Source organism: Aquarana catesbeiana, linkage group LG04, assembly GCF_042186555.1.
Source record: "Aquarana catesbeiana isolate 2022-GZ linkage group LG04, ASM4218655v1, whole genome shotgun sequence".
Taxonomy (NCBI): Eukaryota; Metazoa; Chordata; class Amphibia; order Anura; family Ranidae; genus Aquarana; species Aquarana catesbeiana.
Genome location: NC_133327.1, coordinates 411,417,972 through 411,443,226, shown reverse-complemented (window position 1 = coordinate 411,443,226; position 25,255 = coordinate 411,417,972). Strand labels below are relative to the sequence as shown.

Sequence of the window (25,255 nt, the reverse complement as noted above, 5' to 3'; positions counted from 1 at the left end):
GCTGACCTTTACTCTATTGGACAGCGGGGGGGGAGGACAGTTCCCGGTCAGCCAGGGGCATGGAATTCCTAAAAAGGGCAGGACTAATGGGGCTGACTATAGAGGACAGGGATCTCTTGGATAAACCAATTGAGGAAGAGGAAATCCTAGCAGCCCTGAGAGACTCCCCGAAGGGCAAGAGCCCAGGCCCCGACGGTTTCTCCACCATTTACCTAGAGAAAATGAGACATTTACTGGTCCCTAGGCTGTGCCAATATTGGAATGAACTCGGCACTAGGTGCGGGATGGGAGGCGAGGCATTAACCGCTACAATTACCCTGATACTGAAAGAAGGGAAGGACGCCAGACTGTGCTCAAGTTATCGGCCCATATCCCTGTTGAACGCTGATGTTAAATTATATGCCAAGGTGTTGGCCAACAGACTGAAGGGATGTATGGCCGGCCTGGTACACCAGGACCAGGCCGGCTTTGTCCCGAGCAGACAGTGCAGGGATAATGGGGTACGGGCGGTGCTTCTGTCGGAGTTCTGTAGACGAGAGGGACCCCCAGCTCTATTCCTGTCGATAGATGCCGAAAAGGCATTCGATAGGGTAGACTGGGAGTTCTTGATGAACACGATGGAAACCATGGGGTTTGGATCCAGGTTCATCTCCTGGATTAGGGTTCTATACAGTAGCCCAACTGCAGTTGTAAGAGTTAATGGGGCCATCTCTAAACCCTTTGGGATGATAAACGGAACTAGGCAGGGCTGTCCGCTTTCCCCCCTCCTGTTCGTCCTGTCCCTCGAACCTCTTCTGGCTTCCATTCGGAATAGTCCTGACTGCAGTGGGGTAAAGGTGGGAACCGAGGATCACAAGTTGGCGGCATTTGCCGATGATATTTTATTTTTTATCTCAAATCCCAGAATAACCCTACCTAATGTGCTCCGAATCCTTAGAATATATGGAGAAGTATCAAACTTTAAAATTAACCCTAGGAAGTCCGAGATTTTAAATATCAGTTTGGGTAAGCAGGAAGAAGACCATTTAGCTGCAGTGTTCCCTTTCCCCTGGAAAAAGGAGATCAGGTATCTAGGAATCAAACTAGCTAATACTTTCAAAGAGATATACCAAAAAAACTATATCCCTTTGCTAGACGACATCAGGCAAGAGGCTAGAAGGCTGCGGTCTAGGCCCCTCTCATGGTTCGGGCGAGCAAATGCGGTTAAAATGGTGATAACTCCGAAAATTTTGTATAAATTCCAGCTGTTGCCTATCCCATTACCAAGGTATTTCTTAAAGGCCTTGAGAAAGTTAATAAGAGAAGCTGTCTGGGGTGGCAAGAAACCGCGTATCTCCTATGCAACACTGAGTAGAGGGGAAAAAAAAGGGGGAATAACCCTACCAGATTTCAATAGGTACTACATAGCTGTAGTGCTTTCACGGGTCACTGATTGGGGTAAAAAAGGGGTGGACAAGCGATGGGTGGATATTGAGTATTCTTTGAGCAACAATAATTTGGCACATTTGCTATGGAACCCCCCAAAATTTAGAGCACTTGGTACTAGCACGTCCGTGTTAACACACAACACTTTCAAATATTGGGATATGACACATACACAGCACAAATGGGCACATAATTCACCGTTGATATATATGAAAAATAACTTATTTTTTGAACCAGGGAGGCGGGAGGTGGGAGGGAATTGGTTAAAGGAGGATTCTATTCAACTAAAAAATTTCATTAGCAAGGGGAAAATTCGCACTTTCACGGAATTGAGTAGAGAACCAGAACTTTGGGTGATGGATAGATGGAGGTACCTCCAGCTCTCCCACTTTATTGATAAACTTCCGAAGCCACTCAGAAGTATGGAAGAGCTCAGACCGCTGGAGCAACTCTCTACAAAGGAGCAAGCAGGAGGCGTGATAGCCCAAATATATAGAATATTGGGAGTGGCACAAGAGCTGGGGGTGCCTCCCTACATTAAAAAGTGGGAGCTGGAACTGGGATCACAGTGTAATAGGAATACGATAGAAAACATTTTGAAGATGGCCCACTATTCAGCACTAGACAATAGGAGAACGGAAATCCATTATAAAGTTCTAGCAAGATGGTATGCCACCCCAGACAGAGTAAGTAAAATGGATAGGACAAAGGTCAACACTTGCTGGCGGGGGTGTTCAACGGTGGGTACAATGGCCCACATTTGGTGGCAGTGTCCTGTCATTAAAGCCTACTGGAAAAATTTTTTATCATTGTCAAAGGATATTATGGGGAGGGAAATTGTGGAAGACCCATGGGTCTGCTTATTCCACGGGACTCCGGATCCAGTTAAGAGTTACAAATCTTCCCTGGTCCCTATAGTATTAGATGTAGCTAAGAGACAGATCGCTCTAAACTGGTTGAACCCATCAAGCCCTAATACGCGAGATTGGCTTTTTGGCCTCAACAAAATATTTAATGTTGAAAGTCTAGACGGGCGGGGAATGGAACCCGACGAGGAAACAGAACACGCAGGGAAGTGGACAGGCTGGATTAAATTTAAAAGTTCCTGGACCTATTTAAAGGAGATTATATAAAAAAGGTATAACAAGGGAGGGTTCATTATCACGAACAGAGAGACTACGACGCGGGATGCTCCTTCCGAGAAACGTCCTGTAGGGTCGGGAGGGGAGGGGTGGTTTGGGGGGTAGAGGAGGGGGGGATGGGATTGGGGGACAGTATGTTTTTATTTGTAACCATGGGGGATCTGTATTATGGTTATGTCCTCTGCGGGGATGATTTGTTATGAAAAAACGACAAATAAAGATAATTAAAAAAAAAAAAAAAGAAAGAGAGACGAAGACACATGCTCTCCTACCTGAAAGAAGCTAATCTACCTAAATTGCCTGTGTCTATCCTTAAAGAACTGGAGGAAGATTTCTCGGTAGAGGAATTTCAGGCTGCCTTGAAGTCTACCCCTTCCGGTAAAGCACCCGGACCGGATGGGTTCACTATTTTATACTACAAAACATTCAGTGACATTCTGCTTCCCCGTCTCACAGCTTATGCAAACTCAGTATCTCATTCCTCAGGCTTACGCCCAGAATCCCTCTCCACTCACATTACTGTCATCCCTAAACCCGATAAGGACCCTACCCTCTGTAACAGTTTTAGGCCAATCTCATTAATAAATACTGATATTAAATTATTTGCCAAAGTAATGGCAAATCGCCTGCTCCCCCTATTGCCTAGTTGGATCTCCAAAGACCAATCAGGTTTCATTCCCAACAGAGAAGCAAAAGATAATTCCCTCAGAGCGATTTCCCTAATCCAGTATGTTCAAAGGAGTGCCCAGCCCACCCTACTTCTTTCCACTGATGCTGAAAAAGCATTTGATAGGGTGGACTGGGACTATCTTAAGATGACATTGAGACATTTTGGATTGGGACCTAAGATGTATCACCGTATTTCATCCCTATACTCTAACCCCACAGCACAAATTAGAATCAATGGGACGCTGAGTGACTCTTTTGTCCTACATAATGGTACTAGGCAGGGATGCCCCCTGTCCCCCCTCCTCTTTGCCATTACCTTAGAACCCTTCCTAGCGACAATTAGGAACAATGGTAATATTCAAGGCGTACAAGTAGGTAAAAGCTCCCATAAATACGCAGCTTACGCTGACGACATACTATTTTTTATTCAGCAGCCACGCATCTCAATACCTAACCTAATGTCAGCATTTTCCACCTTTCAGTCAATCTCCAACTTCAAAATAAATCTAAATCGGAAATTTTAAACATTAATTTCTCCCAGTCCGAGGTGACTTCCCTGAAGCCCCTCTTTCCCTTTAAATGGGAACCAAAACATATGAAATACCTAGGTATTTATCTCACTCCCAACCCCCACTCCCTTTTCCGGCATAACTACATCCCTTTGCTTAACAGGATTAGGGAGGACTTACGAAAATGGTCCAGCCTATCTCACACTTGGTTAGGAAAAGTAAATATTATTAAAATGAATATATTACCCCGCATACTCTTTCTTTTTCAAATGCTCCCACTGGGGGTTCCAGTAGGGTTCTTTACTATTTTGCAAACCATGATCTCCCGTTTTATTTGGAGGAACAGTCACCCCAGGATATCTAGGGAGCTACTGTTTCGCTCCAAGGGCCCCGGGGGACTGGCACTAAGTCGTATTATCAAGCGGTTGTACTGTCTAGGATAGCCGACTGGAAATATGCTTTTAATTCAAAATTGTGGGTACAACTTGAATACCTTTTGAGTGGCACTGATCTCTCGGTAGTCCCTTGGATACCTCGCTCCTGCAGGAATCTTGACCGAACCACCTCAGCACTCACCATATCCTCATTAGATATATGGGATGCCCTGCATAAAAAATTCTCATGGGGGTATGACTCCCCTTTAACACCTCTCCTTAATCATAAATATTTTTTACCAGGCTTATTAGATCCCGGCTTCAAATCATGGAGACCGAAAGAACCTCTCTTACTACATCACGTTCTCCGTGGCAACACACTTAAACCATTACATATGATCCTTGATCCTAAACCCGCCACGTTTCTTGATAAATGGAGATATCATCAACTGCAACGTTTCTTGAGTTCCCTCCCTCACCCGCTTAGAAGTTTGCAAGATTTAAATAACGTAGAAGAAATACTCCATCCAAAAGACCCTCCCTTACATAGTATTTCTCTATTTTATAAAGCTCTTATTGCTCTTCAAAATCCCGCCTCTCCACCCTTCCTGACAAAGTGGGAAACTGATCTGGGCTCCCCCTCTCAGACAACCAAAAGGATAAGGTTCTACAATTAGCTCACACCTCCTCCCTTGCTTCTAAAATGGCAGAGGTCAATTATAAATTACTCACCAGGTGGCACTACACCCCTGTTAGACTACACCAAATGTTCCCTGCCAGTTCCCCATTGTGCTGGAGGAACTGTGGGAACGAAGCCACTCATGCACATATCTGGTGGTTCTGCCCACTCATTCGCCCATTTTGGACGGCCATTTGCAATCTGATCTCACAGATTTCGGAGATCAGTTTACCCATGGATCCATGGACTGTCCTTTTCCATGCCACTAAAACCCCCATAGGTTCATATAAACGTTCACTCACTCCTCACCTATTGAACACCGCCAAAGCTTTAATACCTACCTTATGGGGCCAGACAACAATTCCGTCTATAAAAGTCTGGCTTCAGAAGGTTGATGAAGTTCATCTCATGGAGAATATTACCCATAACATTAAAGGGACTTCAGAAAAACATTCACTAACTTGGGCTCCTTGGGTAAAATTTCAGTCCACCCCCTCATATAAGGATATTATAGTGCAAACCCCATAAATCTACCAAATATACATCGCCATCTAAATTTCGATAACTCAATATTTTGCACATGCATGCCAGCATCCCCCTCCCCCCCTTCCCATTTCACCCTCTATCTTATCTACTATCCCCTTTCTCTCCCTTTATTTTCTTTCCCATTATCTAGTTTTATGTATTTCATTCTTTCTATTCTCCCTATTTTATCTCTCTTTTCTAACTAAAGCAAGGTTTTTCATCTTGTTTTTATATTTTGATTCCTATGCTCGCATAAAAAGAAGCCTCTTTCTACTCAATCATTACATTAGTTTTCATCTTCCCTCTTGAATTTACAGAGGTAGTTAATGTATTCCTGGCTTCATGACACTCATTGTAAATTTCCGAGCGTTGAAATTGATCTTGCTTTCTCACCAAGTTTGTATCTAGTTTGTGATATAAGTATATCTTGTCTTTATTTTTCTTTAATAAAAATTTATTAAAAAAAAAAAAAAAAAAAAGACGTGATTTGAAGATGGGTAGGAAGTCAATGTTGCCGATGTCAGAAAGCAGGGTGTTCCAAAGTCAAGGGGCTCGCATTCCCATAGTGGGTGGGCAAATGGAACATTATGATGGATGGAAGAAGAAGTCCTGAGAGTACGAGAGGATCTGTTGATAAAGCAGTGGTGGTTGGGGGGGTGGGATCAGTGTCAGCGGTAGTGGTGGTGGGGGGGATGGAATGATTAGCAGTGGTGAAGGGGGATGGGATCAGTGGCAAGGGTGGTGGTTGGGATCAATAGTAGGGGGGATTAAATGGGATGAGTGGCAGAGGTGGTGGGGGGAATGGGATCAGTGGCAAGGGTGGTGGTTGGGGGGAGGGGGTGGGATAAGATGAGTGGTAGCGGTGGGGGGCATTGGATGAAATGAGTGGCAGCGGTGGTGGGAGGATGGGATCAGTGGTGAGGGTGGTGGTTGAGGAGGATGGGATGGGATGAGTGGTGGTGGAAGGGGGGATTAGATGGGATGAGTGACAGTGGTGGGGGGATGGGATCAGTGGCAGGGATGGTGATTGTGGGATGGGATCAGTGGCAGCAGTGGTTGTGGTGGTGTGGGGGGTAGATCAGTGGCAGTAGTGGTCATGGTGGTGTGGTGTGGGGGGTGGGTCAGTGGCAGCAGTGGTGGTGGTGGCCTGGGGGTATCAGTGGTGGTGGTGGGGGGGGTTATCAGTGGCACTAGTGGTGGTGTGAGGGGGAGTGTATCAGTTGCACTAGTGGTGGTGGTGGTGGTGTGGGGGGGGATTAGTGGCAGTAGTGGCATTAGTGGTGGTGGTGGGGTATCAGTGGCAGTAGTGGTGGTGGGGGTATCAGTGGCAGTAGTGGTGGTGGGGGGTATCAGTGGCAGTAGTGGGGTGGGGGGTATCAGTGGCAGTAGTGGGGTATCAGTGGCAGTTGTGGTGGTGGGGGGTATCAGTAGCGGTAGTGGGGTGGGGGGTATCAGTGGAAATAGTGGGGTGGGGGGTATCAGTGGCAGTAGTGGGGTGGGGGGTGTCAGTGGCAGTAGTGGGGTGGGGGGTATCAGTGGCAGTAGTGGGGTGGGGGGTATCAGTGGCAGTAGTGGGGTGGGGGGGGATCAGTGGCAGTAGAGGTGGTTTGGGGAGGAATCAGTAGCAGTGTTGATATTGAGGAATGGGATCAGTGCCACTCACTTGCAGATCACTCGCAGATCACTTTGTTCCCCCTCTATGCTAGGTATTGCTTGGGCGGGCAGAGAGGATGGGCGGGGCCTGTGAGTACCCCTGAGTACGGGCAGAGAGGATGGGCAGAGCGAGTGGGGACTGTGCAGTGTGCCCGTGAGTGCGGGCGGGGAGGATGGGCAGAGCAAGTGGGGACTTGCAGTGTGCTCGTGAGTGCGGGCAGAGAGGATGGGCGAGGCAGGCGGAGAGGATGGGCAGAGCGGGTGGGGACTGTGCTCATGAGTGAGGGTGGAAAGGATGGGCGGAGCCTGTGCAGTGTAGAAATGTGCATTCGTTTTTGTCCGAATATCAGGTATTTTCGTTATCGCTTTAACAAACGATAATGAAAGCGCAGAATACGAAAAAGGAAAGATCCGACATAAACAAATGCTTTATTTTCATTTTAGTTGTGACAACAGTTCGATATAGATAGGAGATTCGACATGACGCTGACAAAAACAATCTGTGTCTATCAAACCTGTGGTCGAATGTGCCTAACCTTAACTCTATTAGTCCAAGATTATTCTACATAGAGAGATTTGACATACAGGGAAAAGATTTGACATAGAGAGAAAAGATTCGACATAGGGAGAAAAGATCGCTGCTGGAATTGGGTGGGGAAAGTAAAATAAAAATAATGATGATGATGATGAATGTTATTGGCCGATTGTAACCAAAGAGGAGCGGCAGTAAATTAGCTAGAACTACGTTCACACATACAGCCAACTTACTTTCACTTACGATTTGCTAGCAGAGATGAACGACGAAGATTTGACAAAGCAACAGAAAACATGCAAACGTCGAATCTTTGGCTTATGGTGTCTGTCGACAGTTCTAAAAAGAATCGACGGAGCAGCTAAACTGTACGACGCTGCAATCGTACATTTACGGTCAAATGCATCCGCCCATAGGCTATACAAAAATTCTAATGTTGGTTGACTAGTAAAATAATTAATAAAGATAATTATTACTAGTCATACAACATTAGAATTCTACTACAGCTAGCTTGTAGGCGGAAAATTCTACCGGAAATGTACAATTGCAGCGTCGTACAGTTTAGCTGCTCCGTCGAATCTTCTTTGAACATTTGACAGACACCATAAGCCTTCAATGACAGATCCGACCTTAATTAATTTGGATTTTCAGACGAATGCAATTTTTAATGAAAGACGAAATAAATAAAAACGAATTTCGGGAGTAACTAAATACATTTATTTTTCGGACGAAAATGAAACTCTGAAACTAAATATTTCAGTGTGCACATGTCTAGTGCAGTGTGCCCGTGAGTGCAGGCTGAGAGGATGGGTGGAGTGGGGACTGTGTGGCCCTTGAATGACCTGTGTACTATCTCCCGGGCGGTGGCGGGCCCCCCTACAGTGGCGGAACTCAAGAGTCCAGTCACAAGTGCGACTGCTGTGACACTGCCACTAGCAGTGTGAAATAAAAAGGCTGTAGGGTCACAGATGGGGGGGGGGGGTGAACAGAGTTTGCCACTCATTTGTACAGAGCAGTCCGGGTTCAAAATGTAATGACTACAAAATTCCAAATGTAATTATTTTTTAGTGCCATGGTTTGGAATCAGGAAGCGCTTTATTCAGACCTATTTTCCTATTTGTTCAGCACGTGTAGCCAGTTTGAAGTCTCGTCAAAGGTTCACTTTAAGTCTTTGGGACACAAAGCTTAATTTCTATATGTATGATATTATATAGTTTCAGTAAGAAATGTGCCTACCTCCATGCTCTTGAACTCATTGTCATATCCATGGTTTCCTCCTCCACAGAAAGTATAGGTGTTGTCCCTGTTTGACAAGAAAGAGGGAAGTGATCATCTTCTTCACTAAAAAATGTTTATGAGTGTAGATCCAGTTTTCATGCCCACATTTCTCATTTCCTTTAAAATAATCCTACAGGTCAAAAGAAAATATGAGACTATGGCTATAAGTACTGTACACCTTCATTTTTAGCTACATCCCTGTGGACCTCTATAAGTAATACAAACACGCTAATAATTACAACTAATAACTGATTGTCATGACCCATAAAACAATTTGCATATACTATACCTTACAACAAGCCACTGTCTGTCCACATAGAGATTAACTTTGTCAATACGTATGTTGTTGGCATAGTGGAATCGTTTAGGTAGGTCTTGCTTCAAGTAAGGCTTAAAATGCTGGTCCGGTTTGCGGCACTGTCAAAATACAGCAAATCATAAATAATTTTGCCAAAGTAGTGTGATTAGCCCTCTGTTATGACTCACTGCCTGTTTATTGAACTTCCCAGTTCAAGAGTAGAAGGTCCTGATAGCCATCCCCCGATAGTTCTTCTGCGCACTATTACATGACATGCTCCTAAAAGTATTTTTTTTTATTACATTAGCTGCGTGGATACATTTATATCAATAATTATATTAAAAGGATTCAAAGGAGGGATGGCTAGTGTTAGTTTAAAACAACCAAAGGCCTACATGCCCAATAGATAACAAAGTATACATACAAAATGGCCCCAGGGTCTTTACAGGTGCAGTAGCGCGTGTAAAATTAAAACATGATTTTATTAACCATATTTATTAAAAATCAATAAAAACAACACGCTAAATATGAATATACAGTATAGACCCAATACAACAATCATGTTAACCTGACACAAGACCTGCCCCATAAAGAGGGAACAATATAATAAAAAAGCCCCCCTTCTCTCACATAATACATAGAGGGCTGAAGTAATTACACCAAATTAATTAATTAAGCAAGACATCATAGTAAGAGCAGGCAATTGTTTTAAAAATCCCACCACAGGTGAGGAACCATGCAAACATCACACCAAGCCAGGGCACTCCCTCAAAGACAACATGAGCTCAGGCAGTCAAATATGTAAGGTGTAAGATCCAGAGTACATAGTGATAGTAATGGCCACCTCCGGCAGTGTCATAAAGGTTCCTCAGTTGTGGTGGGATTTTTGAAACATTTGGATGCTCTTACTATGATGTGAAGAAGAGGAAGAAACGGATTAACCTCCAAATGCATCCAGTGTCATTGCTTCAGCCCCCTATGTATTATGTGAGGGAAGGGGGCTTTTTCATTATTATTTTCCCTCTTTGTGGGACAGGTCTTGTGTCAGGGTAACTCATTGTTTTATTGGGTCTATATATTCATATTTAGCTTGTTGCTTTTATAGTTTTTAATGAGTATGGTTATCTATACTTTATTATCAATAATTATGGTTCCCTAAAACTCTGATAATGCCTATAACATAAGGATTACATGATGGATCTAGGTTAAAATAAAATAGGAATGGTGTAAAATCATTTATCTTCTAATCTACTAATCCAATAATGCCAGCTTTCCTGCCATTTTACAATGAAAACATTTAGCGATGACCTTTTGATAATGTATTCCAGCATCTCTTATTTCCAAGCTCTGCTAAATGTGTTTTTTTAAGACATAGTTGTATTCTTTTATGGGTGATTTACTAATGGTGAACATCTCTTGCTTGTTCTAACATAGAAATTAGGCTTTAAAGTGTAAATATATTTTAAGTTTGTTTAAATCCTTTTAGATCTTCAGATATCTTTAAATTACCACATCGTGATCCTGCCAGAAGATCAGCAGCACACTACTAAGGAGAAATGGTTGACCGCGGTCTGGATCAAGTGACATTTCTGTCCAAACCACCAGCCAGTCCCCAGCGCAGGCCCCCTCCCTTCTCTGCAGTGGTTAATTGTTACAGTATCTCACAAAAGTGAGTACACCCCTAACATTTTTGTAAATATTTTATTATATCTTTTCATGTGACAACTCTGAAGAAATGACACTTTGCTATAATGTAAAGTAGTGAGTATAAAGCTTGTATAACAGTGTAAATTTGCTGTCCCCTCAAAATAACTCAACACACAGCCATTAATGTCTAAACCTCTAGCAACAAAGGTGAGTACACCCCTAAGTGAAAATGTCCAAATTGGGCCCAAAGTGTTAATATTTTGTGTGACCACCATTATTTTCCAGCACTGCCTTTACCCTCTTGGGCATGGAGTTCACCAGAGCTTCATAGGTTGCCACTGGAGTCCTCTTCCACTCCTCCATGATGACATCACGGAGCTGGTGGATGTTAGAGACCTTGCGCTTCTCCATCTTCCATTTGAGGATGCCCCACAGATGCTCAACAGGGTTTAGGTCTGGAGACATGCTTGGCCAGTTCATCACCTTTACCCTTAGTTTCTTTAGCAAGGCAGTGGTCATCTTGGAGGTGTGTTTGGGTTTGTTATCATGTTGGAATACTGCCCTGAAGCCCAGACTTTGAAGGGAGGGGATCACGTTCTGCTTCAGTATGTCATAGTACATGTTGGCATTCATGGTTCCCTCAATGAACTGTAGCTCCCCAGTGCCAGCAGCACTCATGCAGCCCCAGACCATGACACTCCCACCACCATGCTTGACTGTAGGCAAGACACACTTGTCTTTGTACTCCTCACCTGGTTGCCACCACATCATCAGAACCAGTTAAGTATATCTTGGTCTCATCAGACCACAGGACATGGTTCCAGTAATCCATGTACCTAAGTTTGTTTGTCTTCAGCAAACTGTTTGCAGGCTTTCTTGTGCATCATCTATAAAGGAGGCTTCCTTCTGGGAAGACAGCCTCGCAAACCAATTTGATGCAGTGTGCGGCGTATGGTCTGAGTACTGACAGGCTGACCCCCCACCCCTTCAACCTCTGCAGCAATGCTGGCAGCACTCATACGTCTATTTCCCAAAGACAACCCCTGGATATGACACTGAGCACATGCACTCAGCTTCTTTGGTCGATCATGGTGAGGCCTGTTCTGAGGGGAACCTGTCCTGTTAAACCGCTATATGGTCTTGGCCACCGTGCCTCAGCTCAGTTTCAGGGTCTTGGCAATCTTTTTATAGCCTAGGCCATCTTTATGTAGAGCAACAATTATTATTATTTTTTTGTTCAACTTCCAGTGACCAGTATGAGAGATTCCCATTCACACCTGAGACCTTGTAACACTAATGAGTCACATGACACCGGAGAGGGAAAATAGCTCATTTAGACCATTTTCACCTAGGGGTGTGCTCGCTTTTGTTGCCAGCGGTTTAGACATTAATGGCTGTGTGTTGAGTTATTTTGAGGGGACAGCAAATTTACACTCTTGTACAAGCTGTACACTCTTTCTTCAGTGTTGTCACATGAAAAGATATAATAAAATATTTACAAAAATGCGAGGGGTATACTCACTTTTGTGAGATACTGTAACAGTTCCAGAGTCCTAACAACCAATGATGACACATGCATGCAATGTCCCCAGCATCACTAGAGAAGGAAGTGGAACTTCTTCCATCTAGACCTGCAGCCTGCTCTGCCTCCCAGCTCTTGCCCTCTGCCTGCCTGGTGCTAAAAGGTGCTATGCAGGCACTCTCATCCGGACACCTAATGTAAAGGGGTATTGGGGTGAGGACAACTGATGTAAGGGAGCATTCTGATAGGGACACTTGATGAAAGGAGGGAATTCTGATGGGGATGCTCTGATGGGGACAAATGATGTAAGGGATCACTCTGATGGGGACCCCAAATGTAACTGGGCACCTGATGTAAGGGATCACTCTGATGGGGGCACCTAAAGTAAGGAGGAACTCTGATGGGGACACCTGATGTAAGGGGGCACTCAGATGGGGGGACCTAAAATAAGGGGGCACTCTGATGGGGACAGCTAATGTAAGGAGGCACTCTGATGGGGCACCTGCTGTAAGGTATCACTCTGATGAGAACACCTGATGTAAGGGGGCACTCTAATGGGGACACCTGATGTAAGGGGGGCACTCTGATGGGGACACCTGATGTAAGAGGGCACTTTGATGGAGAAACCTGATAAAAGTAGGCCCTTTGATAGGGACATTTGATGTATGACGGCACTCCGAAGATTGACAATAAATATTTTTGAAATGTTATTGAAAATAACTAAATATATACTAGGATCATTTAGAAAAAATCATGTTGATTTAAGCTTTTGTTGATTGCAACTTTTTAAGGCTTCTACAGGCTATGTAAAAACTTAATCAAATCACGCTATGTATTTCTGCATTTGAATTTTGGTGTAAATGTTTAGAAACACTTTAAAATCCCCAGCAAATGTATTATGGTATTAACATACTAGAATTCAGCTAATAAGGAAATTGTCAGTCATGATGACTAAAACTTTTGTGTCATTGGCAGTACATTCCCAAGAGATATCTTTGATCTTTTGCAATAAATAGCTGCAGTTGCTACAATCTTTTCACTAGCTGTTCCATGGAATCTCGAAAGGAAATTTCTCAGTACATTACCATTTTCAAATTAAAATCATAGAAAAAAAACAGACATGCTCCCAACCTACTGTGTTGTACTCACAAGTTAGGCTGAAGCTTGCAGATTCCTCCATTCACACTATACAGTGCATATGGACAAATCTCCAGCTGTGACTATTATATCCTGACTGCTGGCGCCAGCATCTGACTGGACGCAGCCACTGTTCAAGCAGAAATTGTCTGCCTGGCAGCGTCAGAGAATGAGCATTTTTCTCCTTCTCCTTTGTATACTTTATTACTAAACCCGGATCCTGCATTCACTATATTTGGTCTCCCACAGTACACAAAACATGTAAATGCAATTATTTTAGTAAATATAAATGGCTAAATACCTTTTCTCATCAGCAGTTAGAGCAGCCTTGTGACTTCTAGCAGTGTCCAGCCAAGCACTGGTTAAAGCTTGTAGCAGGAGATTTCTGACTGTCCTATGAAACTGCAAGACCCCTGACCCTCTCTCTGGACAGTGATGATTGGCCCTGTGCTGATCACATGCACTCTCCCAAGAAGAAAAAAACTCTCTAGCAATACACACTAAACTGAGCATGTGCAGCCTGATTGTTTATGCTCTGTGTTATCAGGAAATTATCAGGGGACAGTGGAAGGAGGGGAGGATCAGAGAAGCCAGGATCAAACAGCCTTTTTACACAATGTGGAGGATTAACCCCTTAGGTTCCACAGTGAGTATAACAAGCATGCTTTCCTGCATATACAGACTAGTTTTACCGTTGTGGGTTTAGTAACACTTTAATAATTTAATTTAGACTGATGGAGGTACCTGCAGTGATTCATAATGATAATATGGTAAGTAAAATTGCTGGCAAAACTATAAAAGGTTTTTTGAAAACAGCAATGTTTGTGGACAGGGAGGGGCTTAGTTTACTATGTTTTGCTTCTTTGGGCTCGGACCACAGACTGAACAAAAACTTTTCTTCAAGTTTTAATTCCAGCTTTGAATACAGCCTATTATCAATACGTATGCTATAGAAGAAGGTGTGACTTGAGACTGTATATGTGCCAACTTTCCAAAACATTATACCACAGACCACACAAATGGGTATCCAGGACTTTTTAGGCACAAATATTAACAAAAAAGACATATATGATAAAAATCCAATGTTTTATTGTTACAGAAGTAAAAACAAAAGTAAAATTGTTGGCTGATCAAAAAATGTCATCTCTCACAGATGTATCTACCACAACACACATTAAATACATTTATAGTGGTATTCATGAAAATTTCCCAGTAAAATAGTTAAACGCGTTTCAAACAGGTCTTCATGTGAACAAGAACATTTGAATATCACCTGAGGGAACTAGATGCTTAGCCAAGTATAAATAAAAACATTCCAGCCTGTAAACCTTGAAGATGCCCGGAAAGGTACGCAAGGACGGAAACCGATGCAGGGACCCAGGAACATGCACATGTGCATACTATTGCAGTAATGCAGGGCAAAACTGGTAAGGCTGGTTGGAACTCTGGGATATACCTTTTTGCACTGCACTGCTGCAATAGTATCTGCATGCCCATGTGCCTGGGTCCCTACATGTATGAGAGATGAGTGACATTTTTTGATCAGCCAACAATTCTATTGACGTTTTTACCTCTGTAGCAATACAACATTGTATTTTTATGATGTATGTTTTTTCTTTGTTGATATTTGTGCTTAAAAAGTCCCAAATACCGATTTGTATGTTGTGTTCCCTCCTATTATCAATAGTCTTAGTTTTTGAAGTTGGGATGATTGCTATTATGCACCCTATCAGACCTCTTAAATCTTACATCCAGAATGATTTTGTGCCTGTATCTTGCATCCATAATAATCACAGAGAATCAGTTGTCAGCATTATCTGCAACCATCCATACGACTGCTTCATCATGACTAACAGAATATGCTGGCCGCACACATTCAGCAAGCTTTCAATGGAAATTATAAAGCAGATCAAGGCCAAACACCACCAATAGTTATTTATTTATGAAAGAAAACCAACAAAAATTTCCAGCTCAGCCTACCGACCAGCCCACAACCAGCCAAATTATCCTATCTAACAGTATGTGTTAAAAACAGGGGTTTCGTTTGCACACGTTTGCAAATACATGCATAAGCTGCAAGGCCTCCTCACAGCACCCCAATATTATCTGCAGTCCTAACTCTAAATTTCGAGAGCCTCCATAGTAGAAGCACATGCATTATAATGGATAGGCAGAGGGCAGGTGAGCCTGGAGGGAGCCCACCATTTCTTAATGGCACAGGGGTGCACTGGCCACCTGGCATACAGCACAATGGCAGCAGAGGTGTCTAGTGTGTCCCTTCACCAGTATTCCAATAGTACAAGCAAATGGGCACTGCCCACACATATAACTGGCCTTAGCAGCAAAGAGCACATGGAAAGGCGACATGTCAACAAAACCAAAGAAAATTCCCAGCTCAACTTACAGACCTGCCTGCAACTAACCAAATTATTCTGTCTGACAGTATGCTTTAAAAAACACAGTAGCCATTTGTTTGTACAGTCATTTATTTATACCTGCATATCAAAGTTGGTGGCAAGTTGCCTTGATCTGTTTCTCTGGCCATAAATGTGGTGATTCTCCCCACTGGGGAGAGTCACCCTCTATGTGTCCTAGTGACCATTGTCTCCAAGAAGAACAGTGAGAGGAAATCCTACATTGTAGAGTTGTCCCCAGCACAAGAGGTAAGGGGAAATCTTCCAATTGGGACATCTGTTCCAGGGACAACTAACCGTCTGAAAGGGGAATTACTCTAAATTTTGAAGATTCTCAAACTTCCTGTTGCATCTCGTGGACAGGAAGTGAAGGGAAATTTTCCCCAATAAAACACAGACAGCAAAAAAATAGACTGGCAAGGGTTTTAGACCTTTTTTTCCTCTCTATCCAAAACTATAAAAAAAAGTTTGTTCATAAGGCCCCAGAATGCCTGTCAAAGCCACTTGATGTCAATCATAAAAAGAGGAGAGGAAACCCTATCAGTAGAGAGGGCTGCCATTAAATCATCCATTAGTTCTGTGGCTGTTTACTGATAAGGAGGAAAGCTCCAATGGATTCAGGAATGCAGAAGTTTTTTGTTACTGATACAGACATGTCTGTATGACATGCTGAGTAGGAGGACTGGATATACACAGATCCGAATTATGTGCCTTTTTGGTGACTTCATAAAAGGAGCTCTTTGTTCATCCCCATTTTGTCTTTGGATTTTGATAAAGTAACACTTTATATTGTAATATTTCAGTACCCTAACAATTCTTTTTGGTTTTTTAAATGAACCTTGATACTGATATTCACAATATAAAGGTTTTATTGTACAAAGCATAAAGTGCATTCATTATTAACCCTACACCGATTACCAAAACTATCAGCTCTGTCTGCAAAGGTTGATATTGCTCTCCCCACTCCCCCACTTGGCCTTATGATCCTTAATGACCAAGCAGCTCCCACTTTTACAGCACATGTGTGCTTCCACAGCAACCAGTCTTTTGCTTTGTTTATTTTACTTGGTATGTCCTTCTGCTCCACCGTCTGCTTGGTCCTAGTTAGTAAAGTTCCCAGCTAGATACCCCCTGCCTTTCTTTTTGCTTCCAGTAGTTCCAATTCATTGCAGAGACAGGCCTTATCTTTATCTTCTTATACTTCAAAAGACTGGAAAAAAAACATTTGTACTACACATATCTGAAAGGAAATTGTGTTGGATTCAAATTCTGTGTCTGATAGAAAAATTAAGCTGTCTGTGGATTCTGCCAAGTCAGCAAGTGGCCATATTGTCCACACAGACTGGGCCTAAGGAAGTTTGTCATTCAACCTATCGGCATTTGAAACAGAACACGTGAGTAACCGAAATTCAAGAAGTGATAAGATTGTCAAAATCACAGGAACTCTGGAACCCATGTACATAGTTCACTTCTGTATTGACAAAAATCAAAATCAAATATATTCTTCTTTGATGCACTCTACAGAGTACATGCACAGAGGTTAGGAAATGTTCCATGTGTCCATAATGTTATGGCTTAAACATGCTAATGATCAGTGTGCTGCAGGTAGAGAACTGGTCAAGGTTGTCTGCATTAGTGTTATGCTTGCTTTGCAACCACAGCCGTATATGTAACTTTATATGGAGTGTATGCTTCTGTTATTGCACAGAACAGCCCCAAACATGTTCTTCTGGGGTCCCCCGCTGGTGCTCTAGGCTCCTTCTCTTTTCAGCGTGCCCCCAATAGGAAGTTGCATCCTATGGGGGAGCACCTGTGGGCCCCAGAGCCAGGCAGTACGAGTCTATTGACACACAGCGTGGCTCAGCCCTGACCCCCGCTCTCTGCTAACAGGATTTGATTGACAGCAGTAGGAGCTAATGGCCTCCACTGCTGCCTATGTGAGCAGAGAGAGAGGAGAGAGCCACTGCAGATGGACACAGTGCTGGATCAATCGGGCCATTTGTTACCTTAATGTAGATTGCATTAAAGTGGATGTAAACTCCAAAAAACAACCTGCAAGACAAAGGCATAATGAGCTAAAATACCATAGAACGAAGCTGTTGCAGCGGTCCCCGTACACTGCTGTGACCGGCGACTTGTCTCCCGGAGTTATTTCCAGGTCCGCGTGCTCCGGCGAAGTAATTGGCCAGAGCCGCGATGTTGTCACTCCCACACATGCGCGCGGGTGCCGCCGGTCAAGGCACAGCTACTGAAGAAACAGCTCAAGCAAACCGTTTCTTCAGTGCGCATGTGCCAATGACGTCGGCACATGCGGATACAAAAAATATCTACTAAACCTTACAAGTTTAGGAGATATTCACGGTACCTAGGTACCTACAGGTAAACCTTATTATAGGCTTACCTGTACGTAAAAGTGGTAGTACAGGGTTTACAACCAGTTTAAGGTAAAAAATGTCTAGCCTTTAGAACCACTTTAAAAACATATAAAATGCCAAGTGTTCCTTATAAAACTGTTTAGCACACAATATTTATTAGACTTACATGACCTCTTGTGGAATTTGTTGTAACTACAATAGACTGTAAAATGTTCTGCTCCCTATTGGAGATCTACTGCTATAAACTGACTAACACATATATTTTCTAGTGTTAAAAAAATCTGCTTGAACATTTTGTGATAAGAGTACTCTTAAACCTTTAGAGTATAATGTTCTGCGCAGAAAACAATTACCCAAATATCAGAAGAAAAAAAGGGTTTATTTACTAAAGGTAAATTGGCTCTCACTTACACTTTAATAAGCTTAATGAGTGTAGTGAAGTTTCAGTTTGCAAATAATACCCAATCATGTGCAAGGAAAATAAAAAAATAAATAAAAAAATGGATTTTGCTTGCGCATGATTGGATGATGGAAGTCACTAAGCTCTGGGGAAGACCCCCTTGCAAAGTAAACATCTTATTTAACTTTAGTAGATCAATCCCTGAAAGTGAGGAATCAGCAGCTCTCCCAATTCCATCATCCTTATACCAGATATTAGTTAGATTCAGGAAAGCTTGTGGGTACCTCCATGTCCTGGATGCAAAGGAGGATCTAATGAGGATGAGTTCCAGGTGGGACTGTCAGTAAAAGAGGTCCTGTTTGACACTGTAGGCCAGGTACGTTTAATATTCTGAACTACAAAAGTAAGTGAATGTTTTATGTTTTGGGCTATTTGCTTTGATACACCCTTTAGGCCCAATATCATGAAACATTTAGCAGACATTAAGGTTTTACAGTAAAATAATCTATACATGTATTTATGCAGATAGGATAAAATGTTATTTGAGGTAAACACAATACTACTAACAGCTGACTATTTTTTTTTTTTTGTATGGCTGTTAATGTGTACAGTTTACAATATTTTATTTCTAATGCTATGAATGTCCTTTTTTATACACACACAATCACATATATATACTGTATATGCAAGCACACTGTATAACAAATTAAAGTACTCACTGTAAGGTTTTTCACAACTCCTTCAGAATCAACTGTAAAAAAAAAAATAAAAAAAAGAAACATTATCTTTAACAAAAACCATAGTTACTGCAAGTAAGCATTTCATATATACAAACCATTTTCAAAAATAAGCAAGCCAACAGAAATTTGTAAAGGCATATTCTAACATTTCAGATTTTAAGCACATTAGTGTTCAGTTTATTTATTACAAGTACTTATATAGTGCTGTTAATTTACGCAGCGCTTAACATATATATTCTACATTCACATCAGTCCCCACCCTCAAGGAGCTTACAATTTAAGGTCCCTAACTCACATTCATACATACACATATTAGGGCCAATTTAGACAGGAGCCAATTAACTTACCAGCATGTATTTGGAATGTGGGAGGAAACAGCGGTACCCGGAGGAAACCCACGCAGGCCCAGGAACATGCAAACTCTGTGCAGGTAGTGCCGTGGTTGGTATTCAAACCGACGATCCTCTGCCAGGCGGAAGTGCTAACCACTTGATGTATTTGCTATTTTTCCTTAGCAGCTCCAGTCTTGTGGTTTCTTCTAACACTGATGGCAGTAACATTGTAACAACTTGGCAATCTCAAACAGTCCCTTGGGATATTGGAAAGGTCTTTTGCAACAATGCAGCTGTAAAGGTAAATAGCGAGTGGGGTCTGAGGAAAATCCAGGTTTGGGGACCTTGTGATCACCATTCCCTACAATTTGGCAAATGGCCTGGGCCACCAATCACAAAGGCCCTGTGTAGGCCCAAACTCTATGTATGGTCAGACCCCTATGTATATGTCATGAAACTCTTGCATTGATTTCCTTTGATGTTGGTATTTTTTGGAGCAGGAAGTTTGATCTTCTGTTCAAAGAATCTCAGCACAGGAAAAGTCAGTATGCAGACAAAGGGAATCAGTTTACATAAGGAAGCATTATCTTTTGGGTTTAGGAGAAGATAAATGTAAGGGCTAGGTAAAGGCTTACAGAGAGTGCTTTGGGTATTGCCACAACCTAACCAGTGCCGGTCTCCAAGTGCTGAAAGCTAATGCATAAGGGATAGCATTCTCTATGTTGCTACCTTTTTTTAAAAGGTAGATGGAAGGGCAGTCTATGAATGTTACCTAGCTATGATATTATTTACACGAGAGACTGAAATTAGTTCTACTTAATATAATTAAGCACAATCAGTAAGAAAAATAATTTAACATATTGCTTTTTGTAGCTTAGTAACACAGCTAATAAATAAGCAGCTGTCCCCGACAGTTACTATCTACTGGACAAAGTTCAACATTTACTATAAAGGTATAGTAATTGGATTTCCTTTTTACAGGTTCACTATACCTAAGCTGCAATTATAGGCTTAACCTGCTAATCAGAAATCAATCTTGCTGCTTAATGTCAATAAATCAGAATGGTACTCATCACTGCTTACACGCAACATATGTCAGTGTATGAGCAGCACTTGAAATGTCAAAACCTGAGCCCAGTAGTGATCTCTAGAAGTTATTTATTTATTTTTTTAATCACATTTTATTTATTAATGTTTTGCTATAGGTACAAAGACACAATAGCCTGCCTGATAGTATTACCCAGTTCACTGTCAAGGTAGCAATTTAAAGCATCAGGACCATGGGAGAAATTAACTCACATTTCATTATTTTTAACAGTGGATAGAAGCGGTGTAGCCAGCCAACATGACCCAATACAGTCAAGTTTTCGTGTGGCATTCAGCAAGAGATAGGTGTGTTGCTCAAAGAGTATGCACCTGTTAATTTAACCATTTCATCATAATAGGAGGTTACGCAAAGACCCATTTAATAGCTAGGAAACTACGTGCAACAAACAGTGACCTTGTGTTTGCCAGGAATTCAAATTCATCCAGGGAGGAAGAAGCTCCCCAAAATACAGGTATTAGGGTCAACATTCAAGGAGATACTCTTCACATTGTTAATAGTGATTATAATGTTAAACCAGTATTTTAGGTTTAGGGCATCACCATAAGAGGTGAGTTAGATTACCCTTGGGTTGATTACATTTAAAGTTGCAGGTGTTGGGACAACATCTCGTTCCTGGATAATATATATGGAAACAGATGTTTTTAGGACCTTAAAGCGGAGTTCCACCCAAAAGTGGAAGCTTCGCTTATCTGTTCCCCCCCCCTCCAGTGAAACATTTGGCACCTTTTGGGAGGGGAGCGGGTACCTGTTTTTGACAGGTACCTGTCTCGACTTTCCAGAGATCTTACCACGGCGAGATCACTCAGAGGTTCGGCCCCCCTCCTCCTTCACCTGCTGCCTGCCGCATGCGCAGTAGGGAATCGGCTGTGAGGCCACAAGGCAATGGCGGCGGCAGCACCCGAGAGCCAATGGAAACATCGGCTGGGGTGCCAACATCGATGGATTCTAGGACAGGTAAGTGTCCTAATATTAAAAGTCAGCAGCTACATGTAGCACTAACTCACGGTGGAGCTGCTGGTTTAAGCAGGTCTGTTACCTTCACTTTGCTTCCCTCTGTTTTACCGGCACCGGTCTAGGGGTTCTGTTGAGTTTACTGCTGGACGACACACGCACCAACACTGGAGTACGTTTTCAATGCTTTATTGAACAGTCAAACTTTAGAAAGTAGCAGGAAAGAGACGGAAAAGGAAACCTTCAGGAGAAACTCAAATATCTTCTTACAAGATCTTAGCGACAAATGTCTCGGTAGAATTCAGATAATTATGTGGAATGCGCTCCCCTCATGGGACACACTCTTTGCTTGCCTGGATAGGCCTCTCTCACCGGTCTAGCAGCCAGTACGCAGCACGAATCTAAAGTCTCTGCCACAGACTAGTTTGGGGGGGTAAATCTGCACAATCCTCTGCCACAGAATGTATCAGATCTTCTGCAGTGAACAGTCAGTCACAGTGCCTGAACCTTTAAGCCGAACCGGCGACACTATGCTGTATAATTACTTCTTTTGGATACGTCCTACAACCGAGTCACCAGGCCCCTCTATAGACTAGCACACTGCGTGATCTCTCCAAGACGGGTCCTCCCCTGGGATCTCCTTGGCTGTCCAGCTTCGTCACACAGGACCGACAGCTCAGGACCATTCCTTGGCCGCGGTGGTAGGCCCCAGACAAGCCTCTGGACCCACCCCTGCGCCGCAGCATCGTGGGCCTCCAGATCGGAGGACCACGAGGTAGCTCCTTAACGCATACCTGTCGGCCAGGAGGGCCAGCAGGTGGCTGCAAAAACGACCTTAGAACATGGCGTCTGTCCCATAAATACCCCCTTCCCAGAATGCAACTCAGAGGACCACCTCCACCGAGCTTGTCTCCGAGACAGAGGAGCATCTATACACTTCGACACGTTGCCCTTCCAACACTGACTAATGGTAACAGCGACACCCACCGGTCAGCACGGAAGCACACACAACGTCAGCCAAGCTGGAACAGAGGCAAACTTTTAACCTTCCTAACACACAATTTACTAAATTTACCTAATCTGCGGTAGATTGTAAATCTACCAGCGCTACATACAGTATGTGTATTTAATTCTTTGCTAGGAGGGGGATGTGTTCAGAAGTGCTTGAAAGTGCTTGAAAGGTATCCAGGACCCGCATGGAGCACAAGTGGCCGGCATTTGAGGCCGTTCGTAAGTAGGAGTCGTTCATAACTCGGGTGTTCGTAACTCGGGGACTGCCTGCATGCCTCTCTTATTGTCTTTATTCTTTTTTTTTTCTTGTTTTGTTTCGTTTTAAGGGCATACAATAGAGTTTTAGGAAAGATAATGATATTAGTATTTCTATAAGAATGGGGAGGAAATATATATAGGCATGTATAGAAAATACATATGACTAGACTTTATACATGGGTATGTTAAAGGAAGAGGAAATTTGTATACTGAAGGATTTTTATATTCTCCCCTTTTATCTTTTTTATGCCTTTTTTTCTGTTTTTGTACTTTTTTCTCTGTTAATGAAAACTGAATAAAAATAAATTGAGAAAAAAAAAACAAATTAAATTCTGTTTGAGGTTGGTGGAAAGACTTAAGCTCCGTACACACGGGCCAATTATCAGGCGGTATCGGCCGATTCAATAAAAACCGGCCCGTGTGTATGGCAACCAGTCCGATAGAGGCCGGCCGAACGTCTGGATTCTGTTGAAGGGGCATGACCAAAACAGGTCTGCCGATCTTCGCTCTCAGCCAATAGCTGTCTGGTGTGTTCTGGTGGGGGGGGGGGCTGTCCCCCTGTCAGAACACAATAGCTCAGCAGGGGAGATTGCTGTACTAACATCGGATTATTAGTATAGTGGCTCCTCCTGAGCCCGCTGGGTTGAAAGAAAAAACTGGCTTTGAGGGCTGGATGTGCATATAGGTAAGGAATCAAAAGCATACCCGCTTTTTCCAACACTGCAAGCCCCGTAGTTTTGCAAGCTCAGAGAGAGATTCATTTGACAAGAAAGGAGTAAACCAAGTACTGTATAAGTAAAGATCTGAAGAAGGTGTTTTGCCCTTTGGCAGATACACCCTATCAACTGTACAGTTGATAAATGTGAATACATTTTATTGTAAACAGGGGAGTCTAAGGTATAATAAGGGTTTGCTCCAGCAAGCATCCATCTAAATATGTTAAATTATGGTTTTAAAGTACTCAAGGGGTATCCAACATGGGGAGTTATGAAGAAAGTAAAGGAATTGGGGCATCCAAATCACTTTGATCAGATTAGTGTGGCCAACCACTGATAAAGGTAGTTTATACCAGGTTGTGCATTGTGATTTAAAATTGGGCATCATAGAGAGTAGATTGTAGGGAACAAAGTCAGTGATCATGGGCAAAATTATGATAACTAAATATTTGATCTGCGAGACCACCTAATATGAGAGAGAGTATCATCTAGCAGGGCCGGTAGGGGCATAAGTAAGGGCATAAATATGGATATGTCCCAGTTGAGAGCGGACACCCCTGTTGTGTTCCACAAATAATGCCCAGATATTTTCCCATTTTAAACTGTCAAATGCTTTGGCAGCATCGAGAGATAGAAGGACTCTATTATTAGTAACATCTACAGGCACTTGTGTGTTCAAAAAGACATGTCTGATATTGGTTACTGTGGAGAGTTTAGGCATGAAACCTGTTGGATCTGGATGAATAAGCTTAGCTATGACCTTGTTCAACCTGAGGACAAGGACTTTAGCTAATATTGTGACATCAGCAGGGAGCAGGGATATTTGACGTTAAGAATCTGGAAGGGTAGGGTCCTTATCTTTCTTAGGAAGTAACACTGTACTAGCCTTGTACATTGATTCTGGCAAAAGTCCAGAGTCAAATGCCTCTTTGAAGACTTTGGGATGAGTGCAGGGAGAATGGTTTCTCCATATTCTTTGTAAATTTTAATCAAGACACCATCTTCTCCCGGAGCTTTACAGGTAGGGAAGCTTGCTACTGCTATTTCCAACTCCTGGACCATAGACGTGATTATTTTTTAAACACATTCTGGCACCAATCAGAGTGCAACATCAGTCTGCAATAGGTGAAGGTACATACTTCTGTTATGAACTGAATGGTGTTTGGCTTCATAAAAGATATAAAAGATCATGCATATGTACTGTATAATGATATTATTTTAAAAAATCCATTACTGGATTTGGCCCCTGGATTTGTGAAACCCTGGTATAAAATAATCCTTCAATCACTTCCATATTCCCTCACATAATCCAAATGTTCAGCTCATACTTCATACCTCTAGACCAGGGAACTCCAAACTACGGCCCTTCAGCTGTTGTGGAATTACAGGTCCCATGAGGCATTGTAAAACTCTGACATTCACAGACATGACTAGGCATGATGGGAATTGTAGTCCTGAACATCTGGAGGGCAATAGTTTGGAGACTCCTGCTCTAGATTGTATGGGATCATAAAAGGTATTGTAGACCTTTTTATCAATCAACAGGTAGTTTCTGCTGAG

General features: G+C 42.7%; 1 protein-coding gene across 2 annotated transcripts in view; it reads right to left on the bottom strand.

Moving 5' to 3' along the window:
- ENPP3 (ectonucleotide pyrophosphatase/phosphodiesterase 3) overlaps positions 1 to 25,255 on the bottom strand; it is a 189,109-nt gene that overhangs the window by 77,517 nt on the left and 86,337 nt on the right. For both annotated transcript variants that reach the window (XM_073627288.1, XM_073627289.1), the window contains exons 14-16: positions 19,299 to 19,330; positions 9,076 to 9,203; positions 8,745 to 8,811 (exon numbers count right to left, since the gene is read on the bottom strand). In XM_073627288.1, the coding sequence (XP_073483389.1) occupies positions 8,745 to 8,811; positions 9,076 to 9,203; positions 19,299 to 19,330 (227 nt within the window). The remainder of the gene's footprint in view (positions 1 to 8,744; positions 8,812 to 9,075; positions 9,204 to 19,298; positions 19,331 to 25,255) is intronic.